Source organism: Sinohyriopsis cumingii, chromosome 2 (assembly GCF_028554795.1).
Source record: "Sinohyriopsis cumingii isolate HCF-2022 chromosome 2, ASM2855479v2, whole genome shotgun sequence".
NCBI classification, from domain to species: Eukaryota; Metazoa; Mollusca; class Bivalvia; order Unionida; family Unionidae; genus Sinohyriopsis; species Sinohyriopsis cumingii.
The window spans coordinates 63,780,857-63,795,492 of NC_142962.1; the positions used below are offsets into that span (position 1 = coordinate 63,780,857).

Below are 14,636 nucleotides of genomic sequence, written 5' to 3' on the forward strand. Positions count from 1 at the left end.
TCAACCAATTAAGCTGCTAATACAAACTAAGATGATCAGGTGTAGCAGTTCTAACAACCTGAATTTCAATGTCAAATTGTTGTTTTTGATGTAGGTTGCTTTTCTCATTTGGAAACAAAATTATTTACATAAAAAATGCCAAAATTAATTGTTGTATATGCTACAAAGATTTTAATTTTTATTATATCTATATTAAGTACACAATTTGTATGCAACTGACTCCAGACACAAAAACTGCAGCCAATCATGCCTCCCACCACCACCTCAAACCTAAACTAATGGACAGCTTTGTTGGGAATTAGTTTGTTTGTCCTTGAGCTTCAGCAATATAATAAAAAAGATAATCATTTTTTGGCATCCATAAACACAGGGTAAAGATGGTATATGAGCAAAGTATTTGATTCCATCACCACTGATCATAGAGCATGTCATCTTCACTCAGTATTGAAGAGTAATTAACTCACAAGAATTCCAGCCATCTGTCTGAGGAACAAAGGGCACCTGTTGTCTGTCACACTGCTGGTCATTTAGAAGATAGCTGATGCCCATTTTCTCCAGAAGCCTGGACACTTCCAGGGGTGTCAGAGTCTGATAAACATGGAGCCCATTCTCCTGAAGCCAAGCTTGAAGAGAGAAGTCTACAAACAAAATTAAATTGCTAGTTAGTGTTGCATCGAGAACCCAGAACTTTAACATTTGTCAGCAGTGAAAAAGTAAAGTAATAACTATGAAGAAAGAGCCAGAATAATATTCTTAAGCAGTTCTTGTGAGGTATTAAACTGAATGTACTCTAAATTCCTGATTATTAAAGAGCACATAATAATAACAACAACAACAACAATAATAATAATATAAATAATGATGATAATGATAATGATAATAATAATACAAAAATAACTTTATCTAGATAATGTAATACAATTATTTACAGGAACTAATCTATCTTGTGACCTTCTGTTATGTACAATAAATACAGCACAATGTGATACAACTTTGGCTTAACATTAAATAACTAAATTATTCTGAAAATCAAAGAAAGTTTCAAGGCTGTAACACATGTATGAGCATAACAAAGCACATAAAAGTATATGAAATATATTTCTGCACTGAAAAATTCCTCTGTGAAAAAGATGTACAGGCAGAGAAAAGCAGGAGGTATTTATGTTACTTAGAACTGTTCAAACATCCCAAGATTTCACCCATTGAAGACACTGATTATGAAAACAAGAAATGCCAGGAGCCTGTCTTATATCACTGGAAATAATGATTCATACCAGTGGACCAGTATATTGAAAGCTCATTTTAAACCATTCCTTCTTTGCCTTTGGTATAAAGTCATTTATAATTTTAACAGACCTTAAATTTGGAATAACATCAGCATATCTCTGGTGAAAGATGTTGTTTAGGTAGACTGGAATGGCTTTTCTAGACATTTTATACATAAATTTGGTCTTTCTAAAGAATATTCTTTCATATAATGGTAAACTGTTGTATAATTCACTGCATCCTGAAAATTGTCTATACACTGATCTAGAATTAAATGGCATGCCCATTTGGATTTGTAATAATTTTGTTATGTTTGAATTAGAGGAATTACCATAAACTGCATCAAAATAATCCAACTATGGCTGAATTTAATTTTATAACAATTGACCCTATACTGCAAAAAATTATATTCTGATTTTCTCTTGTTGCCAGAGATAAGACTTAATCTTTTCTAAACAAGTTTAATGTGATTAACCTGAGTAAGTGTGTTATTTACAAATGCAAAATAATTGTATCATGATAGGTCATATTAGACATTATTGTGGAATTTATACTGAATTCAAACCTGGAATTATATTACTACTGGGATTCAACAAAAGACTACTGACACATCAACACTCTATAAGCTATAACAGACATGTCATCGCCTTCAGCTTTTGGATTTCTTCTGGATTTGTACTGAGTTTTATTCAGGACTTTTAATTATTAGGACTTGTGTCTGTAATTCTTGGATTATTTTGGGATTTAATTCGCAATACCATAAGTTCTTTGTTTTTTCTTTTCATTTTCGCTTTATGTCTAGAGAAATAAATTATTTGTTAAATTTTACAAAGCTTGTTGTCTTTCACTCTTTTCTGTTAATTATTTTAAGAGCATAGACTTTAATACATACTTCCTTTCTGTTAAACAGATACTTTAAGTCTGTTAAGAGCATCTGGTAAGTTATTTTCAAGTTCAGTTTTGGTTTTACCTGACTCAGACTGTCATCGGCATTGAGGTCAGTTAATGTTAATAATAAAATAGTGAAGACTGAATAAAATAAGATAGGCTGATGGCCATACTGAATAGGCTGATGGTCATACTGAATAGGCTGATGGCTATACTGAATAGGCTGATGGCCATACTGAATAGGCTGATGGCGATACTGAATAGGCTGATGGCTATACTGAATAGGTTGATGGCAATACTGAATAGGCTGATAGCTATACTGAATAGGCTGATGGCTATACTGAATAGGCTGATGGCAAATAGGCTGATGGCGATACTGAATAGGCTGATGGCTATACTGAATAGGCTGATGGCTATACTGAATAGGCTAATGGCTATACTGAATAGGCTGAAGGCTATACTGAATAGGCTGATAGCTATACTGAATAGGTTGATGGCCATACTAAATGGGCTGATGGCCATACTGAATAGGCTGATGGTGATACTGAATAGGCTGATGGCCATACTGAATAGGCTGATGGCCATACTGAATAGGCTGATGGCTATACTGAATAGGCTGATGGCTATACTGAAAAGGCTGATGGCCATACTGAATAGGCTGATGGTGATACTTTATAGGCTAATGGCTATACTGAATAGGCTGATGGCTATACTGAATAGGCTAATGGCTATACTGAATAGGCTGATGGCTATACTGAATAGGCTGATGACTATACTGAATAGGCTAATGGATATACTGAATAGGCTGATGGCTATACTGAATAGGCTGATGGCTATACTGAATGGGCTGATGGCTATACTGAATAGGCTATACTGAATGGGCTGATGGCTATACTGAATAGGCTGATGGCTAAACTGAATGGGCTGATGGCTATACTGAATAGGCTGATGGCTATGCTGAATAGGCTGATGGCTATACTGAATATGAGAATATATCATGATCATCAACCTAGTAATAGTCACGTGACTGGTCACAATCAAACACGTCTTTCTTGCATTAACAACACCTGCAAAAAGTATGATATGAAGATCAAAATAAGTAAAACATGACAATGGTGATAAGCAGAACACATTCAGACATAAACATTAACATTGATAATACAAATTTAAAGCAAGTAAAAGAATTAAAAAATCTTGCAAATCTATTCATAGAGGATGGAACGATAGAGAAATTGAAACAAGTGCTCAGAAAAAGCCAATAATGTAAATTATCACTTAATCCCAATCTTAAAACACCAAAATATCCCCATGGAAAGAAAAAGACAACTAGTAAATACAGTTTTATATTCATCCAAAATCTGTGCTATCAATGCCAGACATGGGCACTAGACAAGAACCACATGCAAAAAAAAATAACTGCATGTGAAATGAGATGCTTGAGAAGAACAGTAAACAAGATCAAAAAGGATTAGATAAGGAACGCTACAACCAGAGAAATGTCTGGAACAACACCTGTCATAGACTAAACTGATACCCAAAGAATTAATAAATGGTTTGGACAGCTCATCAGAATGAACCCCCAACAACCCACAGCTCAAGTTTACAACATCAAAACATCAGGCTTTAAAGGAAAAGAAAGACCAAGGAAAATATGGATAGATGGAGTAGCGGAGACACTGAGAAAACACAATATGACAACAAGCCAAGTCTCATACATAACAATACATATCTACAAAGGCAGTTTTCACAACATAAAATCAGCAGAGAGCTGGCTGGTTATTATCTCAAAGCAAAAACACATCAAGTTTTATGGCAACTAATGATTCTGCTGAAGGGACTGACTCTCTGGTAGTGATCACATGATTTTCAAGATTGCCATCATGGATACAAGATTGGCACAATTATCATTTAAAACACATTAGATACCACCAAGGCTCCCACTCTCTTTGGAACAAAACTTTCCAGGTCTTTTCCAGGTTATTCCCTGGAAGAAACAAATTTTTTCAAGATTCAGTTTTGACCCTTACTGAACAGAATTAAACAAAAGTGTGAGTTTAGAAAATGTAAATTTTTAAAATCAATAAACTGTTTCTACTTTGACACTCTTCTACAACATCTGAATCAGACATGTGACAATGTACTAAACCACAGGATGCATCACTTGAGAGAAGCTACTATAAATACTAAAATTCATATAAATTTGCATGCAACCCATATTAAATTTCCAGAATAAAATTTTTAACTTATTTAACTTCATATAAATCACAAGACTGATATTTGTAAATTAAAATAATATCTAGGTCTCAGTTTATCGCTTTACTCAATGCAGTACACTTATCACTATACTACTTCTTACTAAAAAACACTGGCACCTAATAAAAACCATACTCGAAGGGTTTTAAACCTGCTGTCCTCAATATGAACATTAAACATGTTAATTATCTGAACCCATTTTAGTATCAAGTTCAAGTCAGGTGCCTTTGCAACATGTTCTGGACTGGCAAAAAGGAAAATGTAATCCATAAATGATGTATTTTATACATTAAGAAATGCTGAGCTGCAGAGCCTGTTAAGAAGAGAAAATGCACACTGATATTTTCAAGGTATGAACTTGCATCTATCTACTCAGCCCAGTGGCAAGTAAGTAGTAAAGTTTTCCTAAGCAACATCACATTTTCATTAACATATTGAAAGGGGAACTGAGGAAGAAAAGCTTTATTTGTTTCTAACATTTACCAAAATTGGACATCGCATCATGTTGGTACAGACTGGTCTTATTATCTTCTGCATAGGAAAAAAATACTGATATTGAGCAGACATGGGGTAGCAAGTCAGTCTGACCAAGTGGATTGCCTGAGTGCTTGAACTGACTATGCAACTATCTTTAGGGATAGCAACCAAATATTTGCACAGGAATTGTATTTTGACTAACCAAAGAGTTCTATAAAATCCATACATTTCAGTAAGAACTCAATAAATTTAAATCATCAACCTGTTAAGTTAAAACTTATATTATTTTATCTGTCATCAAGTGCTGACTGAAAATTCCCCCATTTTCCCCTCACTCTGGTCAATATTTGCAAAATAAATGGTTTCTCCCATTCGGGAACAAGCCTATTTTTTCAGATTTTCTTGGTAGCATGGGAACCATGTATCAAAAGAAGTCTTACATATTGATATGATCAGCCTTTTCAGAGTAGTGATAAAAAAGATATTCAAGATGGCCATATTGGATATCATATTGGCATCATTTCAACTAGACCATAAGATGTCTTCTGGTGAAAATCCTCTTCTGATATGACTTTCCTTTTATGCAGAGTAGTTATAACAAGATTTTGAATATTGCTACCATAGAAGCTATATTGAAAAAAGATCAGCACCATTTTCATTCAGGACCAACCAAACATCATAAAAAGTTTTTTGGTGAAAACCATATGTCGATATGTCCATTCATCCAAAAGTAGTGATAACAAGATTTTGGACATGGTCATTATGGGGACCATAATAAAAAATGAGATTGGCATGGTTTTTATATTAGGATCAACCAAACATCATAACAAGACTTCTGGTTAAAATCCCATGTCAATATACTCTATTCTGGAGGGGTATTGGTAACTAAGTATGTCAAGATGGCTGTCATGGAGGCAAAATTGTATGTCATATTACCACCATTTTCATTTAGGACCATGTAGATATAATACACTGTATTTTGGTGCCTGTACCATGTTGATATGACTTTTTATTCAGGAGGAAAAGCAATAGCAATATTTTCAAGATGACCCTGTTGTGTTCACGTAGCACCATTTCATTCAGGACCAACTAGAACTTAGAGTGAATGTATACATAAAGTCCATTAATAATCTCCTGAGCAATTTAGGAAGATCAGCAATAACAATCTTGTGCTAAAAGATAGACAGCAGCCAGAGAGGCAATGATAATAGACAAAGAACAACAGGTCATCGATATGCTTTTCTGATCTATCACCAGTAATGCTTAAAACTAGAGTGAACCTCAGTTTTGTTTGTACCTGTGACATAGTAGTCCAGCTTCCCACTACACAGGGCTTTGGGCATCAGGGTGTTTTGTAGAAGTGGAACTTTGATGACACAGGAGCTTCTGGTCTCAAAGCACACACTCAACATCATATTGACCAAGTAGAATCTCTCAGCTGAAAGGTCTTCAATAGAGAACCTGACAAAGAAAGATGCATAAAGGGCATTGAGCAAGTTTTAGATAAAGACTGCTTTACAAGCAATTATCACTGAAGTACAAATATATTACAATTTATAATTTGTATGAAGTAGAGTACAACACAAGGAATACCATCAAACATGCAAAACGCTCAAACTAGTAAATTTTAGCATAATTTGCTAGTTTAGGTATTTCTAACAGCAAAGGGACCTACATCCAATCACTACTACTAACTGATGGGCATGAAAATGTTGTATTTGATTCACTGGTTCATTACCATTAAGACCATATGTAGTCCTGGTCCAAATAAGCCAAGCAGTGATCTATCCAGCAGACTGGTGATCCAACTGCTGGATACTATGATACAATACCTGTCTCCCACGAGTGAACAAAGCTAAAATCAGTGCACCTCCATGACTTTTAAGTCATTTTAAGGATCAAACAGCACATTCTATCCAATTAACAACCCAGACAAGGAAATATTAATGGTCAAACAGGTGAGTGCTGGTAATACATGGCAGGTCTGGAGTCCTAAAAAATCAGTCCTGTACTTTGGTCCATCATAATTTTCAGACCATGACTAACTGCATGACAGGAAAATAAAGAAAATTTATAAAAAAAAGAACATTATTTTAAGACACAGCACAACTTCTGCAGTCCATGTGCAACAAGTCTAACATATCTGTTGCACATGCAGAATACCATATTCTTTGAATCTGAACACTGGAAAAAATATTTGCTTCACTATTGCCTTTCTAAAGTTGCTGAAACAGGAATTTCATTCATGTATAAAGCTACACTTCATTACTTACTAGAATGTGTCCACACAACATGGATAATCCTGCCAATTTGATGCAACTGAAGAACATAGTTCAAACTCAAACAGGGGTCAAAACCATATAATTTTGCCAAATAATGATGAAAAGCAAAATTTCTATAGATCTTGTAAATGTAAAGCATCCTAAAAAATTTGTGATTGGATATTTAACATAGCTTTTAAAAAAATTTCAGTCATATCGCTATGATGTCTGCAGTGTGGCAGATTATAGTGATGTCGAGCACAGAGGCACCATGCCAAAGACATGTGGCATGATGTCCCACCCAGTCACATTATCCTGACACCAGAGTAGTTAAGTGGGGTACATTAGCGACAATGGGAATTAGCATTACAGAGACCCCTGGGTCAGATTAGTGACAAGGGAAATTTAACATGGTGAAAAATCATGGGTCAGATTAGCGACAAGGGAAATTAACATGGAGAAAAATCGTGGGTCACTCTAGCGACAAAGGGAATTTAACATGGAACTATAGTGTGGGTCTGTCTAGCGACAAGGGGAAATTAACATGGGGAATAGAGTTTGGGCTTTTGGGATTTTTTTTAAAAATTTTTTTAAATTTAAATTTAAATTTAAATTTAAATTTTAAAAAAGGGTAGGCAATGGAAAGGCTATCTCTTTTCGAGAAATATGGCTGGCCCTGAAAAGGGCCTTTGGGTTTTCTTCTTCTTCTGCTTCTAATTTCTTCTTTTTCTCCACCAAGTTCTTATTTTATCTCCAACACTCTTTCTCTTCTTCTCTTTCTTTTTCTCCTGCTCTTCTTTCTTCTTCTTCTCTTCCTCCTCTTCTTTCTTCCTCTTCTCATTTTCTTCTTCTTTTTCAATCTTTTCGTTCCATTTGCTTATTCTTATTCTTTCCTCTTCATCCTCCTTCTCCTCCTTTATCTCTTTCATGACACCACTAATCTTGTCCTTTCCCTTTTTTAAGTTATTAATTTCCATCTTTACACAATGGGGACTATAGGAATAATGGTCTTCAACCAGTCTTATTAACATCTGCTCCATCATTCCTAAGTTGTCTAAAACGTCTTGTAATGTTTGTATTTTGTCCATTTGGTTAGAAGCCATCTTCTTTTTTTATTCTTTGCAGAATGGTTTGAACGACGAATACTGTGGGTTCTTATACTTAAAGCGCGTACGTGAAGGAAAACACCCCCCTAAAACGTAAAATTGATCTTACCTAGATCATGACCAAACAACGCGCGAACGTGAAGGAAAACATCCCCCTACTTTTTCATTTCATATAATAAAACCCAAACTATACTTTCTCATTTCATATAATAAAAACCCAAACTATACTCTCCACATACGCTAAGAAACAATAAACAAAATCCATAATCTACTATCCACACAATCTTACGTGAGCGCTTACAAAACCCAAACTATACTCTTCACATACGCTAAGAACAATAAACAAATCCATAATCTACTATTCACACAATCGTACGTGAGCGGGTACAAACACAAACACACAAACACAAACACACAAACACAAACACACAAACACATACGCTAAGAAACAATAAACAAATCCATAATCTACTATCCACACAATCGTACGTGAGCGGGTACAAACACAAACACACAAACACAAACACACAAACACATACCCTCACACTATCTTAAAAAAGAGTTAGTGTTTATATTCACACTACTCTACCTACACATTGGCAAATTGATGGTTATTTCTTTTCTAGAGTATTGGGTAGCCCTGAAAAGGGCTGTTTTTTTGGAACTTCATGGACACCTGGTTAATGGTGGCACCTTCCAGGCCTGGCGCCACATACACATCTTATCCCCCAGTTACTTTTTACTTTTTTGGGGGAGAGAGCAGAGGCAGGATATGTCGCTTCAGAATCCCAATTTTCGCTCTCTGGGATTCTGAAATTTATTCTTCTTCTCTTCTTTTCCTTCTCCTCCTCCTCTTCTTTGTTTCTTCTCTCCTCCTCTTTGTATCTTCTTTCCTCTTCTTCTTTATATCTTCTCTCCTCCTCTTCTTTTTTTCTTCTTTCCTCCTCCTCTCTTATCCTTCCCTCCTCCACAATGGCTTCTGCGGCCAGTTCATTCAACAGGCGCCTGGCATATTCCAGATGCACATGAAGTTCCAACAGTTTAGACAGTCTCGTGTTCATTTTTGGTGTTGATCAATCAACAAGGGTAGCTAGACTGCCCAGCGAGTTTCAATTTATAGTGAAAGCGCGGACGTGAAGGAAAACATCCCCCTAAAAAAACATAAAATTGATGTTACCTACATCATGACCAAAAACAACAACGCGCGGACCTAAAAGAAACACTCACTCACTTTTTATGCTACCCATCACTATTTTAAAATTTTTTATAAATCACTTCATTAGACTATCCACATACGCAAAGCAATCCAATCTAACTCCAAATATACACCTCAAACACCAAAAAAACATGATTTTAATCTACTATTCATACCAACTTACTTAAGCACTTACTAACACACAAACACATACCCTCACATTTTTTAAAAAAGAGTTAGTGTTTATTTTCACACTACTCTACCTACACACATTGGCAAATCGATCGTTATTTCTTTTCTAGAGTATTGGGGTAGCCCTGAAAAGGGCTGTTTTTTTGTTTACTATGGCATTCTTTTTTTAGTTTCTAAGAATGCGATGTCCTCTGAGGATAGACTTTCTGGCGATAGGTCTGCTTCTTCGGAAAGAAAAGAAGAACTCTTTGGTGTCGATATGGCAATCGACAAAGCCTCTGTCAGGTTCAGGTTGCTGCTGCTGCTGCTCTTGTTGTTGTTGTTGCTGCTGTCTCTGAAGTCTGTACTTCTCTGTCCATTCTTCTTTTTCCCTGTTCATTTCTTTTTTGAAGAGCTCTTCTATCAGGTCTTCAGTGATTTTTAACATTCTCACATTCTCTATTTCTTTTGGCTTCGGTATCAGACTGTGTCTGACCCTATGCAAATTCACGTAGGCTTCGTTGAGTTTAGCTAGTTTGGAGCACATCTTCTTAGGAGGATGAGTCGACAATGGATGGTTAGACTGGAAACAACCCGGTTCTTAAAGTTAAAGCGCGGACGTGAAGGAAAACATCCCCCACACGGTTTTTGAGTCGCAACGTTTAGTGAGTGTCATGAGAGGGATAGTAAGAAATGAAAGAGCATCAATCCAACATTCTTATAGCTAAACAAAAGACAAAGGCATTTTTTTCAAAACACAACATTTTTATTCAAAAATCACTTAACACTAAACAACAACTCTAACATTTTTAACAATAATCCAACAATATAACATCAAACAATTTTTTTCAAAACACAACATTTTTTAATTCAAAAATCACTTAACACTAAACAACAAGAACTCTAACATTTTTTAACAATAATCCAACACTAAAAGTTTCTCCACTAGGTAAAGAGGGATAACAGTCTTCCATGGTTTCTAGTAATCTAGGATGACTTCTCTCAAACTGTTGATTTCTATGGTATTATCGAATTCTGCATACAGGATGACGTTCACCATTTCATCAGGGTCTCGGTCTTTAAACTGAATTTCCACACGAATCTGGCCGGATTTTATAGGGTGGAAATGTCCCTCGTCGCTGCCTTGGTCTGGAGTGAAATCGAAAGCCCACAAAGCGTAGCCTCCTGCATAATCCTCGTACGTAATACCGTGACTGGTATTGGTTCCTAACTGTCCGGTGGCTTCGTACAGGGACAAGTACGATCTCAAGTAATTCTTCTTGGTAAAGTCAGGTTCGAAAGGTCGGGTACACAAGGTCTTGCCATCACGACTGACTTTGATTTTGGACACGCCAAAGTGTTGAAAGTAGAAAGGATTTTTTTCGGCAGATCCGTTGAAGGCTGTATTCTCGACGATACCAACGATCAAACGTTTGGGTAACTGTCCTTGGAACAGATGATCTTCGATCATGGATCGCTGTCCCTTGGGAATGGTGAAGGTTTTCACTTCCACGCGTTGTATGGGATACTTGGCGGTCGTTCTACTCAACGTCTGACTGATGTCGTTTCCCACTTTAGGTAACACTTCCACACGGCGTACGTAGAGTCTGGCTTCTAGGATTTTGGTTTTGTAACCGTCACTATCAGCCATCAAATGGAAAGCGGCACTGCTACAATTCAGTCTCAGGCGGACATCCACCCCGTTCAGCAAATACTTTTCTTGCAACCACATGTCCAAATGCAAACGATCCATCAGTTCTAAACTTGTGTCGGCTCCCGTGATTCTCTTTCTTCGTTCTAGAAATCCATCATTGTTGTCTTTCTTTTCATCAGTTTCCAATATTTCAAACTTGGTAGGTTCGTCAGCTTCCCATACCACACAGGTATTGAGATGAGTGTTCTTGGCATCTATTCCGTACGTCAAGAGATTTTCCAGGTAGGCACGATAAGGGTAAGTATCCATGCTGCTACTGACCAGTTTGTTATTCAAGTACAAGTCCACTCCACTGAACAAGGAATGCATGAAATTGTTGACGGGAGCTACTGCTTCATCGTCTATAGCACCTCCAGTCTTATCTAGAATTTTGACTTTCAGGTACAAGTAACTGCTCTTCAGATCGATGTAATCTTTGGGCTGTCCTTTGATTTCAAACTCGATGGGAGCGGAATCGGTCAGTGAGGAGATGGGGTGAAATTCCACCCACTGGGATTCTTGCATGGTCATCATGGTAGGGGGCATGGCAAACAGATCCAGTTCCGTCTTGGAACAAGCGCAAGATTCTCGGTGCATCATTTTTTTGGCCTCTTTTCTCAATAATCGAAAACGTCTAAGTCTCGAATGGTTCTTCTTTTCTTGGCCTTTCTCGCTTGAAGTCTGGTGAAAGGGTGTTTTCTTCGTCGTCTCTTTCTGCCTTGTCCTTGCTGAATGCCTGACTCGTTAGCGTGCAGGGCATTTATAGGTGTTTCTCGTTGGCCTAAAATGTCTTTGCCCGTTTGCAGCAAGACATTTTTGCCTGCCCTCATGAAGGCTTCTTTAGGGTTTTGTTTGTCGATGATGACATTTTGGAGAAATTCTTTGCCTTGCGTCAGTGCCGCATCTTTCAAGGCGTGCAATCCGCGTGTCACCATCGGTTTCAACACCGGGGCCACCGAACGAAAGGCCGATTTTAACATGTCTCCTAAACCGTGTCCTCGCTGTCGAGCAACCCCTCGGTACACTGGATACATGACTTACTTATGAGTCGTGAGAGAACCGTTTTCGAAAATGGAGTTTCACCGTGACTTTTCCTTTGGTGAATGGAATATTTTGTCCCAGATCTCCTTTTATAGCAATGTTGACCGTGTCCAAATACGACTTACTGACAGGCAAATAGTGAGGATGGACAAATTCGCGGTGGACGTGGTAAGTGTTTCCACCTTCCTCATCAGCATTCGTGGCAGAATCCACTTTGAAAGGAATGACACGCAGTAACGGTACGGAGGTGTGTCCCACCACGTTGTACTCCACCACATCGGAATACACGAACATCAAATTCAGTCCTTGGTTCAGTTCTACCGGGGCACGAAATAACTTGCTAAAAGACTCATTGTCGTAAACGATGGGTAATTCATTTTTCTTGAGCATGGCCTTTCTCATGTCCATGTCTCCGCCCAACATGTCAAACAATTCAGGACAAAATAAAATGGACACGATTTTACTTCGTTCAAATTTCATCAAGAAGCGACGAGCTGTTTTGTGGTACTCCATGGTGACACTTTTGTTGACATGCTCCAAAGCTTTCAGAAACACGACATTAAACCTGGAGGCTATGGTGCTGACCAAATGTTGACCACTAAAATAATAGCCTGGGGGAATGAACAAGTGATAGGTGGTGTGCTTTTGTGTACGGGTTTTCTTGTCATATTTGACATTGCTATCCATCCACTGTTGCATTTGCTCGTCATGAACTTCCACATCAAAAAAATTTTGATTGGGAAGGACATTGAGGACTTGGGTCGGGTGAATCATTTCTACTAAAGCCACTTCCCAATGGGCTTCGTGATCTAACTGGATGGCTTGAGGTAATTTGGCCGTGTAACAGCACAACGTGTTCTTGGGAAACACCTCCATGGAACTGTCACTGGGTAAAGTTAAGTAAAATTGGTTTTGGTGACTCATAATTCCAGAGTTCTGTGGCTGTCCGAGGGGTTACTGGACGTCAGAGGCGTGTCTCCGTCTAAAATGGGGTTCTGGTTGTGATTGAAGTGGTGACTGGCACTGGCACTGGACACAAGGTTCCCGGGGTTCCCGTTCGAGGTGAATTTCAGGGAGGGATTAGGAAGCAGGTAACCGATGCAACTGCTCAATAAAATGGTCCACAATTGTTTGTCTCCTTGTTGCAAACTCAAATTGGCGATGGCTGCCCCGATGACACAATACACCACGAAGATTTGGCAGAAAAAGACGATTTGCGTTTTAGGCACACGTTCTCCACACCACACCCACAAGGGTTGTTTTTGTAAATCTTGCACAGAAGAACTAGGGGAAGAAGGAGTGGTCGACGTAGCTGCGTCTGCTGTGTGAAAAGGCATGATGGTCACTTCTTTTTATAGTCGATGACTTGCGAAGCGTCGATCCAAGAATCAAAACTGGGTGGATATCCTTTCCAACGTACTTTGACTTTTTTGACATGTCGTTTGCCCACTTTATGGGTTCTGCGTTCGAGAATGCTTTCAATGTCGTACACGTCGTCTTCTTTTTTGGTCACACGTTGTAACTCGGGCAAATAAAACGTTCCTTTGAGCACTTCTCCGTTCATGTCTTCCAATTTATAGACGGCAGGATGACGGCCATGCACTTGTCCAGTGACGCGAAACAATTCGGTCGTCCAGTTAGGTAAGTAACCTTTGTCGAAAGTGCGTTTGGTTTTGCCAATGTGCACCCAATCTCCTACGGCCAACTCTCCACTTTTCTTGGGGACAGCCCTCGTCGGGGACGTACCAAACAGGTGCTCAAACACCAACACTTCGTTCTCGGGAGTCACGTCTTGCGGAGCACGTCCGATGCTTCGATGGTAAGATTGGTTGTACGCTTGCACCAGGTGCGGTAAGATGTCGATGTACTTCAGAGTGTGGTGATGCGTAAAATATTTCCACATGCGTTCTTTCAAAGTGCGTTGAAAACGTTCCACGATGCTGGCTTTGGTTTCGGGATTCTCGGTGGTAAAAAAATGAATGTCACGTTTCTTTAATTCTTTTTGGAAAGCTTGGTTCAGAAATTCGGTACCTTTGTCCGTTTGCCATCGAAGAGGGTGACGACCGCTTTGTTTCAACACTCGTTGCAGGGCTCGCACTAACTCGCTGCTCGATTTGGAAGTCAAGGGCACGACCCAGGCAAATTTGGAAAAGACGTCGATGACACAAAACAAATATTTGTAGCCACGATTGTAGCTGGCCAAATGAGAGACATCGGCTAAATCGGCTTGCCATTGACGATCGATGCCTTCCACTTGGGTGCGACTTCTGGCAAACTTGCGTCGA

General features: G+C 38.4%; 1 protein-coding gene across 1 annotated transcript in view; it reads right to left on the reverse strand.

Moving 5' to 3' along the window:
* LOC149805049 (uncharacterized) overlaps positions 1-14,636 on the reverse strand; it is a 142,077-nt gene that overhangs the window by 53,784 nt on the left and 73,657 nt on the right. Inside the window, exons 15-16 of the mRNA XM_089933439.1 lie at positions 6,182-6,345; positions 465-638 (exon numbers count right to left, since the gene is read on the reverse strand). Of these exons, the coding sequence (XP_089789565.1) occupies positions 465-638; positions 6,182-6,345 (338 nt within the window). The remainder of the gene's footprint in view (positions 1-464; positions 639-6,181; positions 6,346-14,636) is intronic.